The sequence below is a fragment of the Manis pentadactyla genome, chromosome 11 (genome assembly GCF_030020395.1).
Source record: "Manis pentadactyla isolate mManPen7 chromosome 11, mManPen7.hap1, whole genome shotgun sequence".
In the NCBI taxonomy this organism is placed as follows: domain Eukaryota; kingdom Metazoa; phylum Chordata; class Mammalia; order Pholidota; family Manidae; genus Manis; species Manis pentadactyla.
In genome coordinates this window covers 119,825,979-119,851,118 of record NC_080029.1, presented here as the reverse complement: position 1 = coordinate 119,851,118, position 25,140 = coordinate 119,825,979, and the positions used below count along the sequence as shown (strand labels likewise).

At 41.1% G+C, this 25,140-nt stretch overlaps 1 protein-coding gene, 1 long non-coding RNA gene and 1 pseudogene across 2 annotated transcripts; 2 read left to right on the top strand and 1 right to left on the bottom strand.

Annotated features, from left to right (window-relative positions):
- Positions 1 to 2,086: 2,086 nt before the first annotated feature.
- On the bottom strand, positions 2,087 to 10,102 carry TMEM202 (transmembrane protein 202). Its single transcript, XM_036907799.2, has 4 exons — positions 9,768 to 10,102; positions 3,350 to 3,499; positions 2,895 to 3,026; positions 2,087 to 2,420 (listed from the first exon to the last, which is right to left on the bottom strand). Exons 1-4 carry the CDS (start codon positions 9,985 to 9,987, stop codon positions 2,263 to 2,265), a joined length of 660 nt encoding a protein of 219 aa, XP_036763694.1. The 5' UTR covers positions 9,988 to 10,102; the 3' UTR covers positions 2,087 to 2,262.
- Positions 7,521 to 9,081, top strand: LOC130679630 (uncharacterized). Its single transcript, XR_008992667.1, has 2 exons — positions 7,521 to 8,163; positions 8,873 to 9,081. It is a non-coding gene; the product is annotated as an uncharacterized LOC130679630 (long non-coding RNA).
- A 2,524-nt stretch (positions 10,103 to 12,626) lies between the features above and the next one.
- Positions 12,627 to 13,567, top strand: LOC118923594 (NADH dehydrogenase (ubiquinone) complex I, assembly factor 6-like; annotated as a pseudogene).
- Positions 13,568 to 25,140: the final 11,573 nt, after the last annotated feature.

Genomic DNA, 25,140 nt, shown 5'->3' with positions numbered 1-25,140 from the left:
TTGTTCAGCTTCTTTTTATAAGTGCCTAGTTTGAGCTCAGACTGTGAACCTGGCTCTAGTCTGTGTTTTGAGAAGCACTTTTAGTCTTTTTCACTCCACAGGAGCTATCTTCCTGTTCACCTCTGCTTACTTTCAGACTTAAAGCCCATTGAGTCTGTGACTTAACTCAAATCATAGCCTTGTGATATTGTTATTTTTCTGGTCTCTGGAAATGCTTGTCTTGTTTTGACCTGTCTCTCTGTCTCTTTGTCTCTCTGTCTCTCTGTCTCTCTGTCTCTCTCTCTCTCTCATCTATCATGCAGTATATTTGGAGCAGAGGGGATGTGTCAAGTTTACTGAGCTATCTTATTGGAAATTCATTTAATCTTTAAAAAAAATCTCTACATTCAAAGGAAGAAAGGAGAAAATGGAGAGAAATTTCAGTTTCTAAAGGAACAATGGAAGGTTCCCTCTGCTTATAAGATCAGTCTCCGCTAGTGAAGTAGAAAATTTAGCTAAAATTACTGTCTGTTCTCCCCTAATAGCCAGGGCACTTATTGCTGCCTTCTTAGTGTCTAACACCTTCCATTCTCACTCAGACCTGCTTCCTTCTCCTCACCCCACTTAAAACTTCCATTCCCTGAAGAGTCAGTAGTACTTAGCTCAATTTAAGCAGGCTGAATTATAAATAAAGCCTGTGAAACCAGTGAGTCCTTAATTAGTCAACGTGTGGGGTATTCTCAGTGTGTGAATGGTGACAATGTCAGGGAGTTGGTCTTGACTACATGCCTCTTCTTACAACCAGACAAAGACTCAAGAATAGCTTGAAAAGCCTCTGAAATGGGGCCACTTGAAGTAAGGAAGAACCAGTCATTCTGTAATAACTAACTAAGATCACCTGATAGAAAGAGACACTGACATGGAGAAGAGGTTTTCTAAGGCAGGGTCAAAGCTGGGCACATGTATACATTATGTGAGTTTGTCCACTTGTCTCTGTGTGTGGGTGCACACATGCATATGGCAGAAATAGTAACCTAATCGGCTACCAGTTTCCATCTGGAAATGCATGGGAGCTACTGGTCAGAGACCAGGTTTATAAGAACTACAGAAGTGCTCCATGTCTGTAATAGTTGTTTTCTACAAAGGATTACTAGTAAATCTCTAAATCAAACACAAAGGACCGAAGGGCTTATCTTTAACAGCAGGAAGGGATGAAGCCGGACACTGTAGTCCATTCCACTGCAGGCCTGGGGAGGAGAAGAATGGACCTCAGATCATAGCCTAGTAGTGGCAGCTACCAAAGTAATAAAGGTCGAATTGAATGTCAGCTGCTTTTGGCATGGAATCTGGACTGGATTCAAAAGGGATTTCTAGTCATCAGAAGATCTGTGAGAGCGCCTGAGGCCCCCATCCCCTGCTTAGTCTTACAGGGTAAGTTAAAAATCTTTTAACTTGGTCCACATGTATACATTTAGGTGGGGAAAAAAGTCTGTTATCCCCACTTGGCTCAGTAAATTGTAACTGATACCTAAGGAAGCAAGAGTCACAGGCCTGTCAAGAATCTGGTGGAGTCTTTTGCCCTCTTTACAGAAAACTGCATGCATAAGTTTCATATAGAATTTCAGACAGTTTTTAAATACCTGGTTAAGGTATCTCCCAGCCTAGGGAGAAGCAGTGGGCTCACATAATAGACTCTAAGGGTTTCAAATTACCAATCCTCATAGGAAGTTGTACCTCATAGATTCCCCAGAACACCCCCAGCCCCTATCAATTTGTTTGGGTGGTAGTTATTATCTCCACTGGTGTGCATTCCATTTCTGATAATGGTCTCCAGTCAGATTCAACAAATTGTCCAAGTGCCTTCTATCTTGAGTGTGCCCCAAATCACACATAATAAAGAAAAATTCAAAACACAATTAAGTGACATTTTTCTTACAGACCATTCTGATCCACAAGATCCCTGATGCCCAAAGAGGTCTCTGATCCACACACTGCATCTGTATGACCCTAAATACTGATGTTTTCTTTTAGAAATTTTTTATTGAGTTTCTTTACTTTCTTTATGACTGTCATATATATTTTGGACCGAATGCACACAACGGACATTTCAACAGCTTTAATGCTCTCTCCTTCAGTAATATGAACATGATATTAGAAGGGTTTCCTAGAATCTGCACAATATTCTCAACTCAGTTAGCTCCTCCACCATTTTTAAGACAGACAATAGTTGGCTTTTCCTATCCCCATCGTAGTTCTGCATTTGGTAGGTTTTTCTCTTCCATGTTAGGAGACTGTCTCAGACTTTGGCCCTTCATCTTCAGCAGGCAATGCTGCAGGAACTGGGCCAATCCCCAGCCTTGACTTCTCTGTGGGAGTCACAGGGGCATTTTGATCAAGGGGAGGAGATCTGGAAGTTATGTAGTTGAGGAAGGAGATGATCCCTAGGAGAAGAGAAGAATTTGAGGTGACCTCTAACAGACAGATGGTCTTTTGGCTTTTAAAAGTCTTATGCATCCTTTAAAAATGCAGTTCAAAGACTTCTTCTCAGTGAAGCCAACCCACCTCTCCCACAGCAGAGTTACTTTGCCCTCCTTTGCTCCCATTGCATTATAATATTTCTCACATGGTTTGGACAAAGTTTTAACCTCCTGGATTCAAATTGTAGTTCCACTGCTTTCCGTGTGGTCTTAGGCAAGACACAAGGTGTCCATGCCTCAGTTTGTGGTGGGACAGGTTAATAATTCTAGGTTTTTAGACTCCAAAATCCATGCTTTCTTCACCATACCACACTGCCTTTCAACAGATAAATGTTCTGCATAGGGGTAGTTAGTGCTTCTATTTCTCTTAGATTTTACCTCCCTTTCAAGAAGTAATTCCCCCCCATCCTTTTAGCATAAGGCAAGGGACTGACTCACCAGCAAATATGTATAAGAAGACACCCCACCAATTAAAATGATAGGTCCATAGGAGATCTGAATCCATGGTATCCCTCATATGCCCGCGAATTTGTGCCAGAAATAGGACGAGGCAGAAGAGCAAGCAGATGGCTAGGACCGGAAGAAAAGATGTCACAGACCATCAGTGTCTTCAGTCTGCCTTAACTGCTACCCCTTACTCTTCTTCTGCTTCCAAATGCCAAAAGATCAAAATTTGGGGGTTCATCAAGATAGGCAAGAGAGAGACACTGCCTCTCCCCTGGCATAAGTCAGCCAAAGTATGTTTTATACAGTAAGATAGGGCAGGTATCTGGCAACTCGATATGATACTGAGGACTAGGAAAGACACCAGAAAAAGAGGATGGAAGGCCTTCAGAGACACTTGGTTCCCTCAACAGTTCTAGCCCGGTCTTCCCCTGGCAGGCTAGGTCTACCTGAGCTGAAGCTGAGCATGGAGACCTTCAGATCCAAGTGGGTAGTCATGCTTCCTCTTCTAGGGAGGCAAGAGCCAAAGAGCCAGGCAAGGGCAATGAGTATGGTGAGGACAGAGAGGAGGAAGAAGGCCCTGGAATATTGGAGGTAATCTGCCAAGGAGAAGGAGAAAGGAGAGGTTGGTTAGTCCAGCGGGGAGTCCCTCGTAAGAAAACCAGAATTCGTAGAGACTTGGAGAAGGGAGTGAGGACGGTGGAGGATGAACCTGAACTGCGTCTTTGTTCGTCTATACATGTGGCATCCGGGACACAAATGAAGGTCTTCTTTCCAGCTCTTTATTGATAACTTGGAATTTCTTTACTATGAAGGCAAAGCCTTCATGGTGAAACTAAGATAATATACAAATAATTCTCAGTGCATTAACACATTAACTCAGATGTAAACTAGCTTGTAAGAGGTGTGACTCTAACATTACAACACAGATTAAAACTTTTGTTTCTAATTCTAATTCTAGAAGTAATACATGCTCAATATAAGCACTGGAAGCACCACAAAAGTACCAAAAAGCAGGAAGAAAATCAGCCACAGTCCCACTCCTGAGTTAACCATTGGCAACCACTGTTAACATTTTAGTTGTTTCTTTCTACTATTTTTCTATCCACTGTACATTGCATATATGATACTGAATATTGTGATTGTTTTCTTAAGATTATATGGTAAGATTTTTCCCAGATCACCTGTTGTAAACATCATTTTTAATGGCTCCAAAACAATCTAGCATATTAACATACCTTGCTTAATGACTGAACCATTGTTGGACTTCGAGTTTGTTTCTAATTTTTTTTCTTTCAAATATACCTGGCATATAGAGGCCTTGTCAGCTTGTGTCTACATAATGAAGTCACATTTACTTTAACTCCTATCTTGTAGTGATTTCAAGCCCCGATTTACTGGATTACAAGGATTTAACACCCCAAAAATATCCCTTTTTTTTCCTTGGGAATCCCTCAAGGTCCCCCTCATGTTTGTTCAAGGAGAGGACTGCTGAAGTTCCTGTGCTCCAAAGCTCTTCTGCAGGTGCCTTACACCCCTTCTTCCCTCATCTCCTGGTTCCAGATCTCTGCTTCTCTGGCTCTGCCACTGCAGACTGGATGTTTGTAGGAGATACAAAGGAATGTGTTAAACCTTACCGTTTGCTACCACATCCCTAATATGGAACAAATCCTTCCCTTGACTTCCCCAGTAATGTTTTAAGAAATAGAGGATAACTTACAACTGCAAGTTGATATAGCTTTTCAGAGATATCAAGACCCAGCAATATCTTCAATACCCTTTATAGGGTGCCTCCTTGTCTAGCTTCTTTCCTGTCTCAGTGTAGCAGGGGCCAGCTCATCTCTGCCAATGAAAGTTCTCTAAGCACTTCTGTGCCTAAGAACCCAAGTCCAGAGGCCAAGTAACCCAAAGAGAAGGAATTATCTTCTTATCCCAGTCCAAGTTTTATTTTGTTCTCTAGAAATTACCACTTGCTAACATAATCAAAATTAGTAATTTCTAGGAAGAGAAACTACACCCTTACCCACAGAGGGAGGTTACTCTGTGACTTTAACAAGTTAGCCATATTTATCATATTTAAACATGATAACCCAAGAGTAGCACATTTTCTGAAAACTGGGTCATTCAGAATTAGCAGTACATGTAGCCAGTCAGAACCATGAGCCCAGACTGAGCTCTACGAAGCCCAGGGTGACAGGCATCTTTTATGGCATTAGCTCACAATCCTCCACAGGCCCTGGCAGCCCTTGTCCTTTGCCTGTAGCCTGCCTGACTATGGCTAATTGGATCTAGGAAGGCAATCTGACCCATGTTGGACCAATTTGATTCTTCTGCTTAAAAATTTGGATTTGGGACTAATGAGACTAATTTCATCTTTTGCTTGCTTAAACCAAGAAGATATAAGCTAAACTAGGATATCCCTTTTTGGGCACTTAACACACTAATAAACAGGAAAAACTGAGCTACAGAGATAAAACAAAGCATAAACAAAGATCAGAGACAAAGCCACTCCAGAGACACTGAGTGACTGGCTGGCTTGATTTTCGTCATCTGAGGTCCCAGTGTCATCTGGAATCCTCTAAGGTCCAACAAACTTCCTGCCTTTAGGAGTCCATGAAATTCTTAGGAATCTTTATAAATAAGTTCACTCTTTACCTTATGCTAGTTCAAATGGTTTCTGATAACACAAAAGCACACTACGGTATCAGTCCAACTCCTGTCTAGAATATGTTACAGTCTGCTCTTTCTTCTACCATGAGGGGAAAACTGTGATTCCATGTTCTTCTTACAACCTTCTGTACCTTAGCCCCTCATTTCCTAAAACTAATAAACAAGATCTCTCACAACTTCAAAGGAGCAACTTGCAAAGGAAAGATTTGCAGTATGGAATTATGTTCCTTTGGACTTCGTTTCTATTTGTTTTTTCTCTTTCAATGTATCTGACATTTACAGGCCTTGTCAGCCTGTGACTACAAAATCAAGTTACATTTACTCTAACTCCTGTACTGTAATTATTTCAAGCTCCTATATATATCCTCAAAGGAAATCTCGAAGGAACCAAGTTTCACAGTCATAATGTACACAACAAATTATCTAACCAAACCAAACACTTTGCTTCAGAATCAAAACAGCTGCATTTGGTTAACTTCATAATTTTTAAATTCATTTAACAGAACAAAGGTCCTAAAACTGACTTCAAGCCTCCTTCTCCAGCAAGACCAAAACCTACTTCAGCTTTTAATGAGTTTTTACAACTGCTTACCCATCAAAATTTCAAATATCTTAGGACCTAAGTTACCAAAGGCCCTACTTGTGTCAGTAACAAGCCTTGATCCAGGGAGTAAGGAGTGCGCAAGATAGAAGGAACAGCCGTGTGGGTCACCTGCATCCAAACATTTCTGTTATCCAAGCCTGCTTAATGAAAGGCTTTGATGTGAGCTTAGGTTGCAAGAATAGCAAGACAAGCCTCCCAGTGTCCTGAAGGCAATGGAGCTAATGCCATGGGAAGAGGAAGAAGTCCAAACTATTTGAAAAATTTGGTGAGATCCTTGCCGTGTTCTCAGGATCATCCCATCCAGTGATTCAGCACTTCAGAGCACCATCAGGTACGATGTAAAAGCTACCAACACTGCAAGAAACCAACCCAAAAGCAGTAGTGTTCCCCAGTTCTCAGTAAACTGGGAACATTCACCATTTGGCAGTCCGTGACTGATGGGCAGGATCCCTTTTACGGTTAGGAAAGTAAAGCTTTGGCTTTGGAAAGTGAGTAAGTTAGGGCCATATGCCACCCCACCCTTACTGTTGTGGTCGGTAGAGAGCCAGACACGAGCAGGGAAGTGGGGGTGGACTTTGGCTGGTGTTTACATCGGCTAGATGCTTGCTTATATTCTACACATTCTGTGTAAGCTCTTCCTGCGTGATGTGGAGTCAGGCTATAGAAAACAGACTGGCCAAAACTGGCTGGTTCCAACACTGAGGAGAAGTTGACCAAATGTTCACCTCAAAAGATATTACCATAGTAAAAATTACACCTCTCTGTTATTAGCATAGTAAAAATCCCGCCTCCCCAAGCCATGACAAATACAGTAAAAAATCCCTCACACCAGCAAAGAAAGGGTGGGGCAGGCCTGAACTCCAGGAAGACTACACCTGTCCCCCTTTGAAACCTAATCTCATTCAGTGAATATCCATCTCCCTTTATAAAAAAGGCTCCCTACTGTTCTCTGGCGGAACCCCCTCTGGGTCTGCCCCCCACCCCCACACCACCCTCAGATGTGCTCTTGTCTTTCTCTGAATTTTAACTTTCCAAGTAAACCCTTAATGCTCATCAGCTTTTCTGTGTCTGTTCTTGAATTCTTTCTCCCAACCAGACCAAGGACCCATCATCTCCAGTAACATTATGCACAAACAGACTTTGTTAACACTAGATGTTCTTCTCCTTTACAGCTGTTAGCACCTGGGAGGAAGCAGTGGGGAGGCCAAGATAACATGAGAAGAAAGTTGTAGGGGAGAGAAGTCAGCCATAATAAAGCTAAGCACCTGGTACTCAGCTGTTCCAAAGAGATCTGATGGTGGGACACCCTAGGCCCTTCAGCAAAAATCAAAGCCAGGACAGGGAAAGTGCTCCTTTTAACTATGGGGAGCTAGATTGAGGGGATAGAGGTAGGGTGTGGATATTGATTTTGAAGATGAAGAAGATATTCATTTTGGAGACAAGCTGGGGAATCAGCCCACTTAATGCACAGCCAAATCTAAACCTGCACGCTGCTGCCATTGCGCTCTCTAGGCACATGAAGCCAAGACAAAACTTCCCCAGATTCAAGGGAAGTGTGCAAGGAAGGTAGTTTTGGAATGGAAAGATCCTGGGTGGGGACCTAGCACTCCGGAGGAGCTTGTGAAATCTGCTTAGTACTTAGTACCCGGGCAACCCCGCTGGAGGGCCAGAACAAAGCATCCCACACAGCTTGGTGGTGTTTATTTTGTGGTGGTTCCGAGGCCCCAGATCTCTAGAGCCCAGGGCCTGAACTTTAAGACCCTCCCTTTCTCCCCACCCACTCTGCAAAACAAGTTCAAGTGACTCTCCGTGGCAACACGTTTCTTTCCATTAGGGTCTGATCTCCCCTGTGCTGGCGGGGGTAGTAACAGAAGGTCTGTTCCGCACCTGCGACCTCGGAGTCAAAGTGAAGTGTCCTCTGCTGCCCACCCCTTCTTCACCCCACTAGCAACAGCTGCAGCAGAAAGGCTCTCAGTCCTTTAAAACCAGGTGAAGTAGGTGCAGGGGCACTATGGCCTGAAGCAAGTCCAGGACAGAAACTTGGAATGGTCTAGAAATAGGGTGGATGCCTGACTTATAATTTTGTACTTAAAGGAGTCCCTTAGCTGACTTTCTCTAAACCATTAGCAGGTGATCTCGTGAGTGAATTCAAGGCTCCAAGAAATAAACTACTTGCTACTTGAAAAGTGACAAAATTTTAAGATCCTAACTCATTAAGGATTTAATAAATAATCTCAAGTCCTGAATTTTAGCATGGGTACATGGTTACATAAATATAATCGCCGACTGATTTTTATGTCTATATTTTTTACTCCATTTTTCTAGAAATGGAATTAGTGAGTATGTAAATCTCAATATACATAATCATATTGCTTTGGTTATACCCATTTCCTTATCCTCAGTGTGTATGAAGTGTACAGCATTGTACATTACCAGTTAAAAAATCTGTTAATGTCATGGGTGAAAAATTCTCATTGTCCATTTGATTTGCCTTTCGTTAACAATTGAGTTTAAAGTAGTTTTTCCTATGTATATTAGACATTTGTAGTTTCTATTTTGTGAATTGTCTGTTTATAAAGAATTTGTTTATTTGGATATTTGTCTTTTTCTATAAAATTAATCATTTTTATATATTAATGCCATTAACTTTTTATCTTTCATATTTGTTGCAAACATTTTCCCTGGTTTTTCTTTTTAGTCGCAGATGCAGTTGAATTGTGTGCCTGTCTTTGATTTTAGTTTCTTCCAAAGATCTTGCTTTGGGGTCCTGCCCCTTAGGTCCAAATGCCACAGACAGTGGCCAGATGACTAATGTTCTACCTCAAGGTTGAACCTAGGTACGTCCCCCACTGCCAGCATCTGGGAGCACGGCTTATCCGAGAAGGAGAAATAAACATCTTAGTTACATGTGTTTTCTTTCACAATGCCTGTTGCTTTGTGTAAACCTATTTCTTGTGGATAATTGGGAAACCACTTAATGTAGTTATGTCTTTCCTCTCAGTCTTGGTTCTGATTGAAAAACTTCCATATGTATCTTCTAGACCTAGAAACTTGTTTTTAAATATTTTGTGTTGCCTTTACAGATTTACTTAAATTCATCTAAAATTTGACATTAATGATTTACCCTAAATAGCCAGCAGCTGTTATACTACATATCTGATACATATTTAAATTATCTTTGACAGTTAGCAGAAGAGCAAGCTGACCTTAAAAGTTAAACCTGATCAATGTTGAGACACTTTGCTTTACCTCCCAGCTTTGATGGATCGCTTCTCTTCTATTTCTGCAAGCCACATTAGAATAAAATCACAGTGCTTCACAGTACAGCTTATAAATGACAATAGAGTTCTTCCCAGAGAGTAAAGAGAGGATCACCTCCTACTTTGAGACAGGGAACAATTTGGGGTAGGAGGGAGAAAGGGTACACTGAGGACACCAAAGGAAGGGATGGCTACATTCACAGTCTGGCTGAGAGCCATCCTGGACTGGGAGCAGTGAGGACCAAAAGATCTTGGAGGAAGAAAGGTAAAAGGCCAGTGCAACAGAAAGCTCTGAAACAGGGGGCCTGTGGCATTTAATTTAGTGGCACTCACATGGTGGCTTAGGTGCATGGCTCCAGCACAGCTCGTGGTTGCATGAAGTCCAGAGTCCCGCATGAAGCTCAAGGCCATTCTTGATCACCAGGAACTGCACCCAGTTCAGTGGGGACACGCAGATCAGCATCAGGAGGCTAAAACCACACAGGCTGCCACAGAACATTCGGAGGTAGGCGTGTGTCTGATCCACATGCTCCTGCTGCCTCTGGGGTGGCATCGAGGCAGCAGATGTTTGTTGGTAGGGAGGGTAGGCTACAAGGATGAGGGAAATATTGCCTACTCAAAAAGGTGACCCTTGATCCCCAGGATCCCCTACTCTTCTCTGCCTCAAGTACCCCCATGTCGGTTTAAGTTGTAGATAGTTATCCCTACCCCTTCTACAAAAAACAAGTTCTCAGGGTGACGTTTATCTTTAGGACACTGTCTACCCCCGCCTACAGCCTTCTTCCTCCCATCGGACCTACAATTAGGTACCTCCTCACCCTTTGATATTTTCAGTTCCCCTTAATTTTGGGAACCTCAGGATTGTAGAAGGTCAAGACCAATTGTTCCCTCCTCTTCGTCTTGGCAATCTGTTCCCTTTCTAACTGCCATGGAATTTGTCTCAGTAACTGACATGCTGACAGAATCAAAAGGGGCCAGAACCCATAGCACAGATCCCATCTCTGTTTCCTATTCCAGATCTGGGCAGAATGAAATCATCACCTTTTAAGCATGTTCATATATGTATGATGCTCCCACCCTCTCTCCTCTGACTCCTCCCAGCTCCTTTATTAAGTAAGTCCACAAATATTTTGTCAGCTGTGTCAGGCTTTGTGTTAGGTCCTGTGATACAGAAAAGAGTAAGACACAATTCTGTAAGAGCAAAAGAAAAGGTTAACTCAGATGTCCCCAGAACTCAGTAACTGTAGTTACAGTTTATGATTCTCAGTTGCCCAGAATTCATGCTTTTGCCTCAGCTCCAAGTGGAAGGGTCCAGGTGTATCTCAATAGGTTCATGAACCAGTCTGTCCACCACTGTTCTCCACGCAGCATTCACCCTTCTTTCCCTTCTTGCTCTTGTTCCCTCTCTTTAATGCCCTCTAGTCATGAGGCCATTGCACTGCCCCTGCTGATGAGGCCCACAGTGAAAATGCCAGTATCCCCAGCCCAATGGGCTACCAGCCAATGTGCTGAAAGCCACCACTCAAGATACTACATCCGTGTTTGGTGTTATGTGGAAGTGAGGAGAATGGCCTTTCCCTGGTTCCACAGCGAGCACAACTTGTGCGCAGAATATCTTAACATCTCTTTATCAAACAACACTCTCAGTGATGGTCCTAAATCCTCTCCCCAGAAAGACTCAAAATCAATCCAAGATGTTGAACAGATGCCATCCTATTCCACAGCAAGAACACTGATTCATATAAATTCCCAGCTGGATTACCAGCTCTTATTTTCCACAGACAGAAAAGCTCTGATTCCTAGATGTGGGCTGAATCAGACTGCCCTGTCACACTTCTCTCCTCGCCCACCCCTACCTGCCAAAAATCAATACTTGTCAGATGGTAGGAGCTACTGGCAGTAGCTAGTTTATGTCCACGCTTTAGCACATGGTCCTCCTTCTGCAAAAGTGTTATTTGACTCTCCCTCTCCCAGTATTTAGGCTAGTGTCTGGAAAGAATGTTCATGTTGAATGAAAGAGTGTTCAATACAGCTTTGTCAAAAGGACAAAGGTTGATGTAGAGGATAGAATGATTAACAATGTCAGAAAATTAGGGGAAGTTAACTGAAAGGAGTGATGTCTTAGCTGGGTTTTAAAGGAATTTGCCAGGTAATCAAGGTAGAAGGGTATTTGAGGCAAAGAGAATAGTATGTCTGAAGACAGGAAGCCATGAACAGCATGAAGTTCTCAGGGCAGCGAAGTAGTATGGTTCTCCTAGGCACAAAATCTAAGATAAATGTTGAAGGTTGCAGATAAAAGTAAGGGCTAGATCACAAAGTATTTTATACTACATTATGCAATTATATTGTGAGCTTTGGATTGCTACAATACTCTAGCTCTACTGGGAACAATTTTGCATCTACAGAAAATTGGTTTGTGCAGAATGACTGTTAGATATATGTGCATGGCTAGAAAGCTAGATGCAGTCTGCCTTCTGGATTTCAGTCCTGGTTCTAGCACTTACTCAGTTCCAACACTTAATGCCTAGGTTCCTTTTGGAAATTTTCTTGACCTCACTGAACATCAGTGTAATCATTCCTACCTCATAGAATTTTTGGGAAGATTAACTGAGATAATACACATTAAGCTCTTGGCACAGGGTCTTAATAAGTGCTCAGCAAATGCTATCTGTTATTATTTTTAAACTGTCTTTCCAAGTTTGCTTGAGCATGGCCTTGCCACAGGCCACCCTGAGACAGATGAAATACTAATGTTAATGGATAGGATGTGTCCACCTCCCCACTTCATTACTACCACTAAACAAAGAGATGATATTAATGTAGTATGGAATAACAGGTCATTCTGTGAACAGTGTCCGATTTGGTAAATGATGCAAATGTCTAGTTATTAAAGAAATAGGTCAGGCACCACTCAAGCCTACTTTAAGGCCAATTACATTCTACCAAAAGGTAGGGTATTCTGGCCAGTTGGGAAGTTGCTAGGGCCTGGATGTGTGTAGTGAAACAAGCAATTTATTCATATTTGGTGTCTGTGTATTTTGCCATTCATCTACTTTAAAAAGGAATATGGGGTCATCAGCCTGTGCTGTGGTGAGCCACCCCAGAGCCAGTGGGCAAATATGGTAGTTCCCTGAGCCTGCAGGGTCCAGGTGGAGCATGGCTGAGGCTGGAGGGTCGAGTGCCTCAGGCACTGATGTGACACTATGTGGAACTTCCCTGGAAATGAGATTATGAAGGCTATTTATGCTCCCTGCAGAATCCCAGAGCTTTGCTTCTGCACTGAGGCTCTTCAGTGGGGAACCGGCCAGGCTGGTGAAGGACTCTCTCTCTGAGAAAACAATTGGACTGATGTGAATGCAGTTTTGGAAAAAAATGTGGATGATATATACTGTGACAGTAAACCGCATCAGCCTATGGCTGTGAAACAATGGAAGGTCTGTGCCCAGCAGAGGCAGGCCCCATTTCTGGGCCCCAGACTGACTTCACAGAGCCCCAGGAAGGATAGAAAGCCAGGGGACTGAGAAAAAAAAGTGGATGGGAAGCCGCTGTCAAAAAACATCAATTGAATAAAAGATGGGCTTATGAAAATCATTCATGAGGGAGAAAAAAAATTTGGATGACTAAACATATCATAATATCCCAAACTGGAAAATTATGCAGAAACACACAGAACTCTCTTCTTTATTTAACACTAGATATATTAGGTATAAAGGATCTTCAAGCAGATCATGCCATAAGCCACACTTGAAAAACACAAGGCATTGTCACATGCTTGAGAGCAATGCCTTATCATGGTAGTGGAAGAAAGGTGTTCCTTCCCTTGGATATTTGTATATTTAGCAAATACAACACACAGTGTTTCACAAGAGGATTTTCTTTGGAATAACCAAGACAAAAATATCAAAGACATAATATATGTCATTGTTAGTCAGGTACACTTGCAATAAAAGCATGCTAGGTCCCTCTATAAGGGTGTTTTTGTGGAAACATTTCCTGCATTTCTTCAAGTTGCTCTGGAGGACTATTTAACAAAAATTCAAGTGGATTTTAATATATTCCAACCATCTTTACTGTAGAAGAATATATTACTTCCATTATTTTTGTATATTCAGTCATGGGAAAAAAGATCTTAAAATAATTTGATGGCACTGAAAAAAAAGGCAATTTGGTTAAAAGAAAACAGAGAGCAACATCTTTGTGACCGTGAAGTTGGCCAAGATTTTTTTTTAAAACAATACTTCTGTTCACTAGAAGATACCAATGAGAGAGTAAAAAGGCAATCTAAGGAATTAGATATACATATGTATATCTAACATGGGACTTCTAACAAGAATATATAAAGAACTCTTACAAATCAATAGGGAAGAGACTATTAAAAATGAGCAAAGTCCTTGATTATCACTTTGCAAGATCATCAAAATGGCCAATAAACATAAAAAGGTGCTCAAACTCATTAGTCATCAGGGAAATGCAAACTAAAACCATTATGCAGTATTGCTACATGTCCACTCGAAAGGCTCAAATGAAAAAGTGTTGACAAGTATGTGGAACAACTGGAACTCTCACACACTTCTGCCAGAGTGTAAATTGGTATAAGCATTTTGAAAAACTTCCTGGCACTATCTGCTAGAGATGAATGAACACACATGCCCTTTTCACTCTGGGCATGTATGCAATGGGAAAACATCCCTATGCCCACCAAAAGACATATGTTACAGTGCTCACAGCAGCACTTTTTATAATAGCCTCAGATGGAAAACGACCCAATTGCTCATCAACAGAAGAATGGAAAATTGTGGTACATTCATACAATAAAATACTGTGCGGCAATATGAATAATGCACAAGCACACAAGCAATGTGGGTACATCTTGTAAACAATGCTGAGCTGAAGAAGCCAGACACAAAAGAGTGCATATGTATGATTACATTCATATGACATACAAAACAGAAAAAAATAGTCTGTGTTGTCAGAAGTCAGAAATACCCTTAGGAGGAAGATAACTGGAGACTAAGAGGACATGCAAAGGACTTTGGGGGTGCTGGCAATGTTCTATTTCTTCATCTGGATACTGATTACCAGAGTTCTATATGTATATTATACTTGAATTAAACAGTTAAAGAATAATTTGAGTATATAAATCAAGAATCTTACAAATATATCTTTTGTTTTGGAATTGAAATCTTAATTTCACCTCTTGGAATTTATAAAATCGATATTATTATTAATATTACAGCATATTTATATAACCTCTTATCTACTAGGAACTCTGCTAGTGCTTCACATATATTAACCTGCTCGCTTTGTGAATCAAATTTTTTCATTTCATTTTTCTAATTTTTTATTGCTAACATATAAATAAACTATTTTTTCTATGTATTTATATTTTATCAGGCAACTTGACTGAATTATTTTAATTCCAATAGTTCCTTGGATAATTCTCTTGGATTTTCTAAATAAACATCATATCATCTTCAAATAATGATTATTCTGTCTCTTCCTTTGCAAAATTTGTCCTATTGCGTTGACTGGACCCCATAGAACAATTTTATTAAGGGTACAGAGCCCATCCTAATCTTATTCTTGACTTTCATGGAAACTGACTCTATTGCATTTTGTTTAGTATGTATATATTTTCATGTTAAAGAAGTCTCATTTTGTTTCTCTTTAGTCAGCATTTTTCATTTACAATGGCTCTTTCAAATTCCTTAATTTCTGGAATATAATCTCCTTTAACCTATTTAATGTAAACATTGCCTTAATACATTTTCTAATGTTTATCTAATTTTGTATTCCTGTATTAAAATATGTTGCACAGAATACATTCTTCTTCTGATTTACTGCTTGGAGTATTTGTTTTTATAGTTGACCCAAGAATTATTTAGAATTTTTTTAATGTATCCATATTTTTAATTTTTTTTACCAGTTTTAATATATTATGGTAAAAAAACATGTCCTATAAGAATTGTACTTTTTGCTTCTCATCACAAGAAGAAAAACTTTGTAACTGTATGGTGACTGATGCTAACTGGACTATCATGGCGATCATTCTGCAGTATGTACAAATACTCAATCACAGTATACACCCGAAACTAATATAATGTTATATGTCAATTATACCTCAATAAAATGAAAGAATTGTGCCTTTCAGAACTTAGTAATATTTGTCTTTTTGACAGTTTTTCTGAATGTCCTGTGGATATTTAAAAATAATTTTAAAATAATGCATAAGATACAAAGGTTTGACTGTGTTCGTTTAGGATGTAAGATTCTAGGTCTAATACACTTAAATTATTAATGATATTATTCAAGATGTTTCTATCCTTTATTTTTTCTGCACGTGATAAAATATTCTCAGGGAAATGTTATTATTTCGCACCATGATTATATTTTACTCTTTTATATTTCTTCTGGTTTTTGATTTACACATACATATTTGTTTCTTTGTTTCTAGGTGGTAATGGATCATGGTGTCTATCTTCTTTGTGAACTTTATCATCAAAAATATTCACCTTTGTTCCATTTAAATTTTTTGCCTTGGGTTCTGTCAGATGTTAATAAGTGCCTCCTTTGCTTTCTTATTGTTTGCATTCTCCCGATATATCTTTGATGTGCCATTCTTTCACTGTCATCATTTTGGTATCATTTTAGATGTCTCTTTTCATCAACATTTAAACTGTTCTTTGCTCAGTCTGAGAGTCTTTGTTTTAATGGGGGAAGTTAACCTATTTATGTATAGTGTCATAGGTTAGATTGGGTTTATTCCTATCCTCCTATTCTTTGTATACTCTGTTAATTATTGTTGCTTTCTTCCTGTATTTTGTCAGAATGATCCTATTTTCTTTGGTTCTTTTCTTTTTATATAATGATGTGGAAGTCATGTGTCCTATTTCTGTCTTGTTAGAGCTTACCTATCAGTTTTATTAGCTACATCTTTTTAAAATTAATTTCAACGCATCAACAGTAGCGATGAAAAGATAATACTAATGTTGGAAGGAAGTAACGAAATGGGCATTTTCACACATTATCGATGGGAATGTAAATTGTCATCCTATGTTTCCAAGTGTTCATAGCAACGGGATGGGGAGAGTAGCTCTGATGACATGGCTAAAGCAATAGAGGAACTAGGGCTATGGCCAATCTCATCCAAGCTACAAAATTGAAGAATGAAATTTCCAAATGAAAAACAAGGTATTAATGGTGAGAAAGGGTGGAAATAGATGCTGGCATGGCAACCAATATCCTCTGCCATGGTCAGGGGAGTATTGTTTATAACTGAGAAAATTTGGAAGCAACCTAAATGTGTGTTAATAGGGAATTAGGTATAAAGTATGGGACATTCACATTATTCCCGCTCTGTCTAATCCTGGGCAAATTATTTAACCCCTCAATTCTGACTTCCTTATCTATAAGATGGGGATACTATGAGCAACTTTATCAAAGTTATTGTGAGAATTAAATGAATTACCTTATGGAGAGCCCTTATGGTGGTGTCTGGCACACGGTAAGTACACAATAAATATTAGCTATTATTTTTATTACTATTCAGCTTGTAGAGACAGAATGGTGGGTAGGAGGAGGGGAGACTGGAAGAAGGTGGTCAAAAGGCACAAACTTTAGTTACAAGATAAATAAGTACTAGGGATGTAATGTACAACATGACTGTAGTTAACACTGCTACATAATATGAAGCTAAGAGAGTAGATCCTAAGAGTTCTCATCACAAGGAAAAAAAAAATATATATATATATATATATATACACACCCAGATCTGTATGAGATAATGGCTGTTAACTGACCTGTTGTGGTGATCCCTGCATGACATGTGTAAGTCAGGTCGCTATGCTATACAACCTAAACTTACACAGTCAATTATATCTCTTTAAAACTGAGGGAGAACGTGAGAATCTCTTTTACATAATATTAAATACCATTAACTGAAAAATTCACAGAATAGTGGTTATATCATGTTCTAATCTTTTGTTTGAAATTATGGATGTGTGTATATAGAAAAATATCATGCACACAAATGACCACACATACTATGCATATATATACATACATAGCAATATGTGCTACAGTGCCAATAGTCTTTATCTTTCTGGCTCTTGTGTGGTCCCTTGGCACTGCAAAGGGCTCTAAGGTGTAAAATGAGCCCAGGGAAGGGTGTAGACAGACATCAGGAGACACTGTTCTGACATTTTCTTGTAAACCCAGAAGATCAGGGGCTTGAGTCATGAACTCAGAAAACAAATTATTCTGGAAAACAAAGTTGTAATTTTCCTGTGTAGCTGAGTTTATGAACTGAGAAGCATACCTTCTACACACCGTATTGTGTTGTTTGAACTTTTCAAAATAAATATGCATTGTTTTTATAATGAAAAAATGACAGCCATTGCCTCCCCACGAATTCCCTTCTAAGTGAATCTATTCCCTCACTAGTACCTGTTCAAGGATGGAGCTTTGACCATCTAAGGATTAACCCGCCACGCCTTACCTATAGCCACAGCTCTTTGGATCAAGAACGACATCTCTTCCTAGCTGAGCCAATCATATTCTCCGTCTGGAGAATTTGAAACTGGAATACTGCAGGAATAAGTTAGGCAGAGCAGGAGAATGAAGCAGATGCAGGAGCAGGGGTGTGAGATGGGATGGGTCCTAGAGACAAAGGGGTCACTTTGAGTCCTAAGGCCGGAATTCCTAATTCCAGCCTATTTGACCCTGGCTGTAATTACTTTATATCTACATGCTTAGGAGATGAGAAACTCCCCGTTTTAGCTAACTGGGAGTTCTCTTCCTTGCAAGTCAAAGATCTCTGATGAGAATAGAAAATGTTTAACCTTTTGCACCCAGAACATGAAGAATCTTTTTGGTTACTGAAGCATTCTTATATTACATATATCATTCATAGTAATGGCAAGGAGGGCTGTTTCTCTGACCTTTGTCTCCATAGTTAGAGCTCTAATTACTTCAGAATTACATGCATGTCCCCTTGTTGGCTCTGAACAAATCTTTATCCTTCCACTGGCCTCCTACTATTATCTGGCTAATGTGGACTCAGGGCTAATGGATTTTAATATTTTCCTAAGCAAACTTTCTTTAGGAAGGTAAATCAGCTACTCCCAAGAGAGAAAAGTATTTGCCAAACACAGTGACTTTTAGATTATTTGCATGGTTGTTTCTTTCTAGTTCAAAAATTAATTGAAAGTTGGCCATGCACATTCAAATCCAAGGATCATGCATTTCTAGAATAAGGCAGTGGGCTGAGAACAGGATGTAGGCACAGTGGGCTCCATGACCAAACTGCATTAATCTCAAGGAGACCAAATGACTGCATGCATTTCCAGAGGCACAGTCCAGTGAGGTGGGGAGAGTCCCGGTCAGGAAGGCCACACACCTGAGGTCTATTTCTAGCCTTACCACTCCCTGGCTCCATGCACACTTGGTTTAATGATTTCAGTGTAAAAGTTTATTGGTGTGCCTACTGCATGCAAAACACTGTATTATGTATAGCAAGGAATGAATTTAGTCATTTTACAAACATTTATTCAACACCTGCTATGTACTTGGTGCTGTGCTAGATGTTGGAAGTATCTCTATGAATAATACCCTAGTCTTGCTCACAAGGAATAGCACTTCACTTTTATGGTCCTAAGTTCTCTTATCTCAAATGAGATAAGTGAACTGATAAGATCACATCTAGGTCTGAACCTTTATAATTCTCAAGAATTTCCCCTAGATCTTTGTACTCCTTTTGGTGGGGGGGGAGGGGGGGAGGAGGGGGAGAGAAGTATTCTGTTGTTGTTTTAGTCCAAGCAGAAGTTGACAATAGAGGGTTAAATCAAGTTTTCAAACATACATTACATACATTACAAATATGATGAGTTTATTGATAAAATGCTTCCCCCTAAATCTTTGTTAGGAGTTGTTTCTTAATCTGTGGTGTATTACAGATGCTTGAACTTTATTCAGAATAGTATGACGCCAGGAGCAGAATCTTTGAACCATTACATTCTGACCATCTGCTTAATGTGGCTACAGCCCTGCCAGGTCCCTAGGAGAGACATGCAGAGGACACTCCAGGCCAAGGAACACTATAGCTGGGACCTTGACCCAGATCTCTAATGAATACTCTACACAGGCAAGCATGGCATCACCACCCTGGTGCCACAGGGACTCCTTCTGCCTAAAGTACGTCCTGCTCCAGGCCCCCTTCTTCCAGACACCTTCTGCCTCCTCTCCCCAGTTGTCTCCCATGTGGGAGGAAGCCCCAGAGCCTTTCTGTACCACCTGCATGGGAGACAAATCCTAACAGGGATAATCAATCCCAACATGAAAAAAAGGAGTTAAGATCCAAAAGGTACTCCCAATGGAAATAAGACATTTTAACTGGGCTCTTAACAAAAAAAGGTCCACCTGTAACATCAGTGAAATTGGACATTGTGGAAACCTTCAGCACAGTAGTATCCACTAGTGTTTTCTGAAGCCACATGTCAGTAGATGGCCAAAGGACAGGAAAGTTGAAGGGATTTGTGTCCTGGGGCTCTTGGAGGCCATGGCCTGGCTATTAGGCAAGGAAGGAAAATAAGATATGGAGGACCCAGGCAGCAGAGTAGGAAGAAGTGAAAACAAAGGAGTGAGTGAAAAATCTTTTAGGGCCAATTAGATCATTCCAGTGGGCAATAATGTATGAACTGAATGGTTTTCTGTAAAGGACTTATATACCCAGTTTAAAGTTTCATTGGTGTTTCACCTCCCTTAATGAATTTCAGAACATTTCTGTGGGTTGGGCCAGCATGAGCATTTATGGCCATTGAGGTTCTAGGCATAAAGGCCTAAGAGATCAGACAAGATCCAAGATAATCCTAGTCGGGAGCAAACCTCAGGATGCCTGGAGCAAGAGGGAGTTTAAGCAAAAGGAACCCCTATTCAAAGGGCCTTAAATACCACGCAACTGTCTTAATTATATAAACTTGCCCTTTTTTGGTAAAAAAAATCCCAACATTGGAGGCTCTGGACTGTTGATCTAACTCTAGATAGGATTTCTGATGTTTCTCCCTAGTTTATCTTACTTCAATATATGCTTAAAGTAGGTAAGAGCCTTAATCAAACAGCTCCCATGGTGAAGGGGAGGCTAACATTATTTTTATTAGTATTTCTCTTCATGCGCTATTGGTTCTAGACAGAATTGCTCACGTCGCTGGTATCACTCAGATTCTTCAGAGATCTCTGTCATTGTTTTTTGCTATTTCATTCTATTCATTCAAAAATATTCGCTAAATGTTTGTGTGCCAGACACTGGCCTAGGACCTGTGGATATTAAAATGAATGAGTTAGATAATATCTTCCTTCTAGTTTGTAGTCCTCTATGGACTGCTCTTTCCCTCTACATATTGAAATTGCCTTTAAAATTTTAGTACAAATGCTTACTCATTCATGCTTTCTTTCAATAAATACTTGTTGAACACATGCTGGGTGCAGAGTTTTGGCTCAGGCACTAAAGATACAACTCTGAAAAAGATACCACTCATTCAGCATGTGGTCTGTGGGGGACACAGACAAGAAGCTAAAATGGGGGTACCATAAAGAAGCACCCAAACAGAGGTGATGTCTAAGGGCTTCTCAAAGCTTCTCACATTATAGAACATAAAGGAGAGTGCTCTTGGCTGAAAATGACTGACCAGAATGTCTAACTGCCCTATGCTCTGGCTGGCTGCCCTGAGGATTGAGGGATCACCCTCTCAGCACACTCATACTCCATTGACAACATACTTGTTAGTCTAGTCTAGGCTAAGACCTAAGGATAAGTAGACGGTAAACAGTGAAGAGAGATTCAGGGCCCTGCAGCCATTCATTTAATAAGCCTTTGTTGAGCATCTACTATGTGCTAGACACTCTGTCAGGGGCTAGGGATACAATAGTGAACACAGAATCTGTCCTTAAGGAGCTTTTACACTAGTGGAGAATACAGACAGATGGATAGGAAACTACAACAAGGTAAGTGCTCTGGTGGAGATAAGCGCAGAGTCGTGGGATCTCAGCCAGGTTTGAGAAGTCAAAGAAGACTCACGGGATGGTAAAATACAAGTTTAGACCTTCAAGTGGATGATGGGAGTGGGGGTGGGGACTGGGAAAGGCATTCTAGAGGGAAGGGAGTATGGTGGAAGTGAGATAATCATGGTAGATCTTCTTTTGCTATTCCCTAAACCCATTGCTAAACAAGCCACCTTCTTTCCCACTTCTAGGTTCAGCCCCTGCTCTCCTTCCCTGTCTGGCTAACTCATGCTTTGGGAGGCAGCTCAAAAGTCACCTACTTTGTGAAAGACTTCCCCAGACAAAATTAGTCATTCCTCGTCCAGCTTCTACTGGGATGATTCTACCTTGCGAACCACAATCTGGACACAATTGTCTGACATGGAATTCTTTTTCTGATACGTAACCCAATTTTATTAGAAGCTATAGATATGAAAATTAAATGAAGAAAACAAATATTATATGCTGCATTATCTGTGTCATTATTTTTGTTATTCACTTACTGTCAGAATTAATGGCAAATTGTATATATACTAATTTAAAGAATTCATATTGTTAAAAAGTTTAATTTAAAATTTTGCTATTATCTCTATGCTAGTCTCTGAATATTTCTGTTGGTTATGATTATTTTTTCACTTTTATAGTTGTTTATTACTTTTCTGATTGATACACTGGTCAGAGACAGGATAATTGGAATACTAAGTTTGGAATATTCTCTCAACAAAAATCTCTAAGCATATGCATTAGTAATTTTTACAATCTCTTTATTTGGTTCCAGCTCCTTCCTTTTGTGACTTAAGTAAATGACCCCTCTCCCTTGGTACAGATCACTTAAAGCGGTGCCTTTGCAAATGCTCAGTCCTGAAACTCTACTTTGACCTACTGTTCTCTTTGAACCTACCAAGAACCCTCCCCAAACTATTGGTCCTATGGGACATCAACCTGATTATGAATTTGGCTCTTCGGACAGTGATTCTGGGATCTTCTCCCTTGGTACCTTGGGTAAAGTCTCTTTTTACTGTTGGAGTACTGTGTGTTCTCAAGCCCAGTCGCACACCCAGCCGGGCAAGTTGTGATGGGAAAGGGCTCCAGAGACTGAAGGAAAGACTGGAGACAGCATACAAGATGAGGGTTTACTGGGACTTAAGCGCAGGGAGTCTAGGAGTGGCGACTGGATGGGTTGCACACTGCTACCCTGGACAGGGAGGGAACTGCTTATATGGGGCAAGGAGACAGACACTATGTGCTTTACTAGAAAAGATCATTTTCATGTGACCAGCACCCCAAGGAACAAAACCTTGGTTGAGGAACTGCCTCCCAACAAGATGTTCTATTGCTAAAGCGGGACTGAAGGGGTTTAGAACAGCCCTTGGGACTATTTCTATGCCACTCAAGGTGGGAATCTCAAGTTGCGAGTCTTTACGAGAATGAAGTCTGCGTACCTAAGCTTATTTTCAACAGCAGTTCTCCTATTTTCATTCCTCAAGCTCCTCACTTCACTGTCAGCAGGAAGTAGCTAAGAACAGTTGTCATCGTGTTGTCATTGAGGAATTATAAAACAAGCGTTGGGACTTGAACCCAGACATATACATATTTCTTTCTGTGGTCTGTGGTTACAGTGCTTCTTTATGTGTCTGGCTTGAAGGGTCTACTGGCAGAATGGTGCAATGAGTATGAAGAGCAGAAGGGCCTCATGGACACATGGGGTATAGAGTGTGGGAACAAGCACTGCCTGCTTGTAACCTTTTGTCCCAGAAACACATGCCCACATGGCCCCCTCCTTGAAGTGGTATGCTAAGTATATAGTATGTTGATGGCTTGGGGCTAGCCAAGTACAGGCCCACCTTATCGATGGAAACATCTTGTTGGGAGGCAGACCTTCCAGTAAAGCGCATAGTCTCTGTTCCTTCACCCCCAGCACACATATGACCTCTTGTCTCCTCACCCCATATAAACAGTTCCCTCCTTGTCCACAAAAGTGATGCACAACCTTGTCCAGCTGCTGCTCCTGAACTCCCTGTAGGTGAGTCCCAATAAACCCCCGTGTCTCATATACTGTCTGTTCTTTTCTAAATTCTGGAGCCCTTTCCCATCACAACTTGCCCAGCTGGGTGTGCAATTGGCCTTGTGATCACACAAGTGCCCATTCATTAGGGCTAATGAACATTTAGGTTTAAGAAATGTAGAAATTAGTGTAAATATGCAATATTGGAGTTTGAAACTGTGATTGTGAGATCTGATTTCCTGTTTGCTTTGTAATTACGTATTTAGTTTTATTGTATTAACTGTAAGTAGTATCTCAGTCCCCCATTTGGTAAAATGTGGAATATACCCTGCCCTTTCTTTGTGAGATCTAATTTCTACTTCCTTTGCTGTAAGCTCCATTCTAGCATAATCACCTAAGATAAACTTCTTGTTGAATCCCTGGAAGTCACAGAAATGAGAGACAGTGTTTCTTTATCTGATTTCCCATTATTAGCCATGTGCATATAACTACTAAATTAGGAACTAAAACCTAAATTATTATGATTTTTAAGGACCCTTTATTTTAAAAAGTTCATTTTCCTGATCTTTATTTATTCTAACACTAAAATGCAGTTTTATGGTTTAAAAAATTCCTGGCTAGCCAAATGTCATACATAGCATTATTTTTATCTCTTTTTGTAGTCAGGGATTCAACTTGCTCTGGTAATACAGTGGTGAACAAGGAAGACAGGGTCCTGGACTCACAGCATCTGCAGAGGTTTCACCGATCAGCCCTCAAGCCTCTCTTGTATTAACCCTTCTGCTTTTGGGCACCCACCTATTCCTGGCTCTACACCCTCTTCCTTCCCCACTGCTGTAATTCAAGCTCTCATTATCTTCCACCTCCAATAAAAAAGGACCCCCTCATTGGTATCTTAGCCATCCAACTATGCAACATGAGTTCTCAAAATGCAAATCTCGGAGGATGATTTTCGATTGCCCACAAAATAAAGTCCTGACTCCTGGACTTCCTGTGTAAGCCCCTGCAGGACCAGGTCTTATCTTGGGTATTCTCCATCTTGCACCCTAAATTCAAGCACTGTCGTACTGCATTAAGTACATTCCCCAGTGTGTGATTTTGTCTGGGGGTAGGGCATTTGGGGGCAGTTACTAGCAGATTATCAACTACCAAGGGAAGAGCCCACACACTGGAGGCAGAAAATGGGAGACTGACCTTTTGATCTCCCTCTCTAGCGGAGCCACTTAGGCTGCTTAATTTCGGCCCCTTTCCATCTCACAGCGTTTCATATCACAACGGCCTGTGGTTTTAACCCTCTGCTTCTCTGCTTCTTAAATTCCCCGGGCCTGGGGCGTCCCTGACCTCTGAACACGCCTGGCGAACTCATGCCTCATTCGACAGTCAGCCCGGAAGTCCGCGGTCCGGGCCAACTCCTTTCCCGCGGGCCCCGCCGCCTCCCCTGCGGGCGCCCCTGCAGTGCGTGCGCGTTGGCTCTGGGGGACACTCAGCTCCCCTCCCGCAGGCCCGCGAGCCGCCGCCGCCGCCGCCGCCGCCCGGCACAGTCCACGGCCCGCCACAGGAGCTGCCGGTTCCCGCCGGACAAGCCCGTCCTCCCGGCGAGCAGCCGAGGAGCCGCTGCGGCCACGTGACACGCTGACTGTCACGTGGGCGCCGCTCACGTGACCCGGC

Bases quoted from the DNA above. Each gene is read 5' to 3' on its own strand.
- TMEM202 (XM_036907799.2), bottom strand. From the start codon at position 9,987: ATGCCACCCCAGAGGCAGCAGGAGCATGTGGATCAGACACACGCCTAC. The intron at 3,500-9,767 runs GTGAGTGCCACT...TCTCCTTGGCAG, and splicing joins CCATGCACCTAAGCCACCAT to ATTACCTCCAATATTCCAGG. The intron at 3,027-3,349 runs GTAGACCTAGCC...TTCCGGTCCTAG, and splicing joins CATGCTCAGCTTCAGCTCAG to CCATCTGCTTGCTCTTCTGC.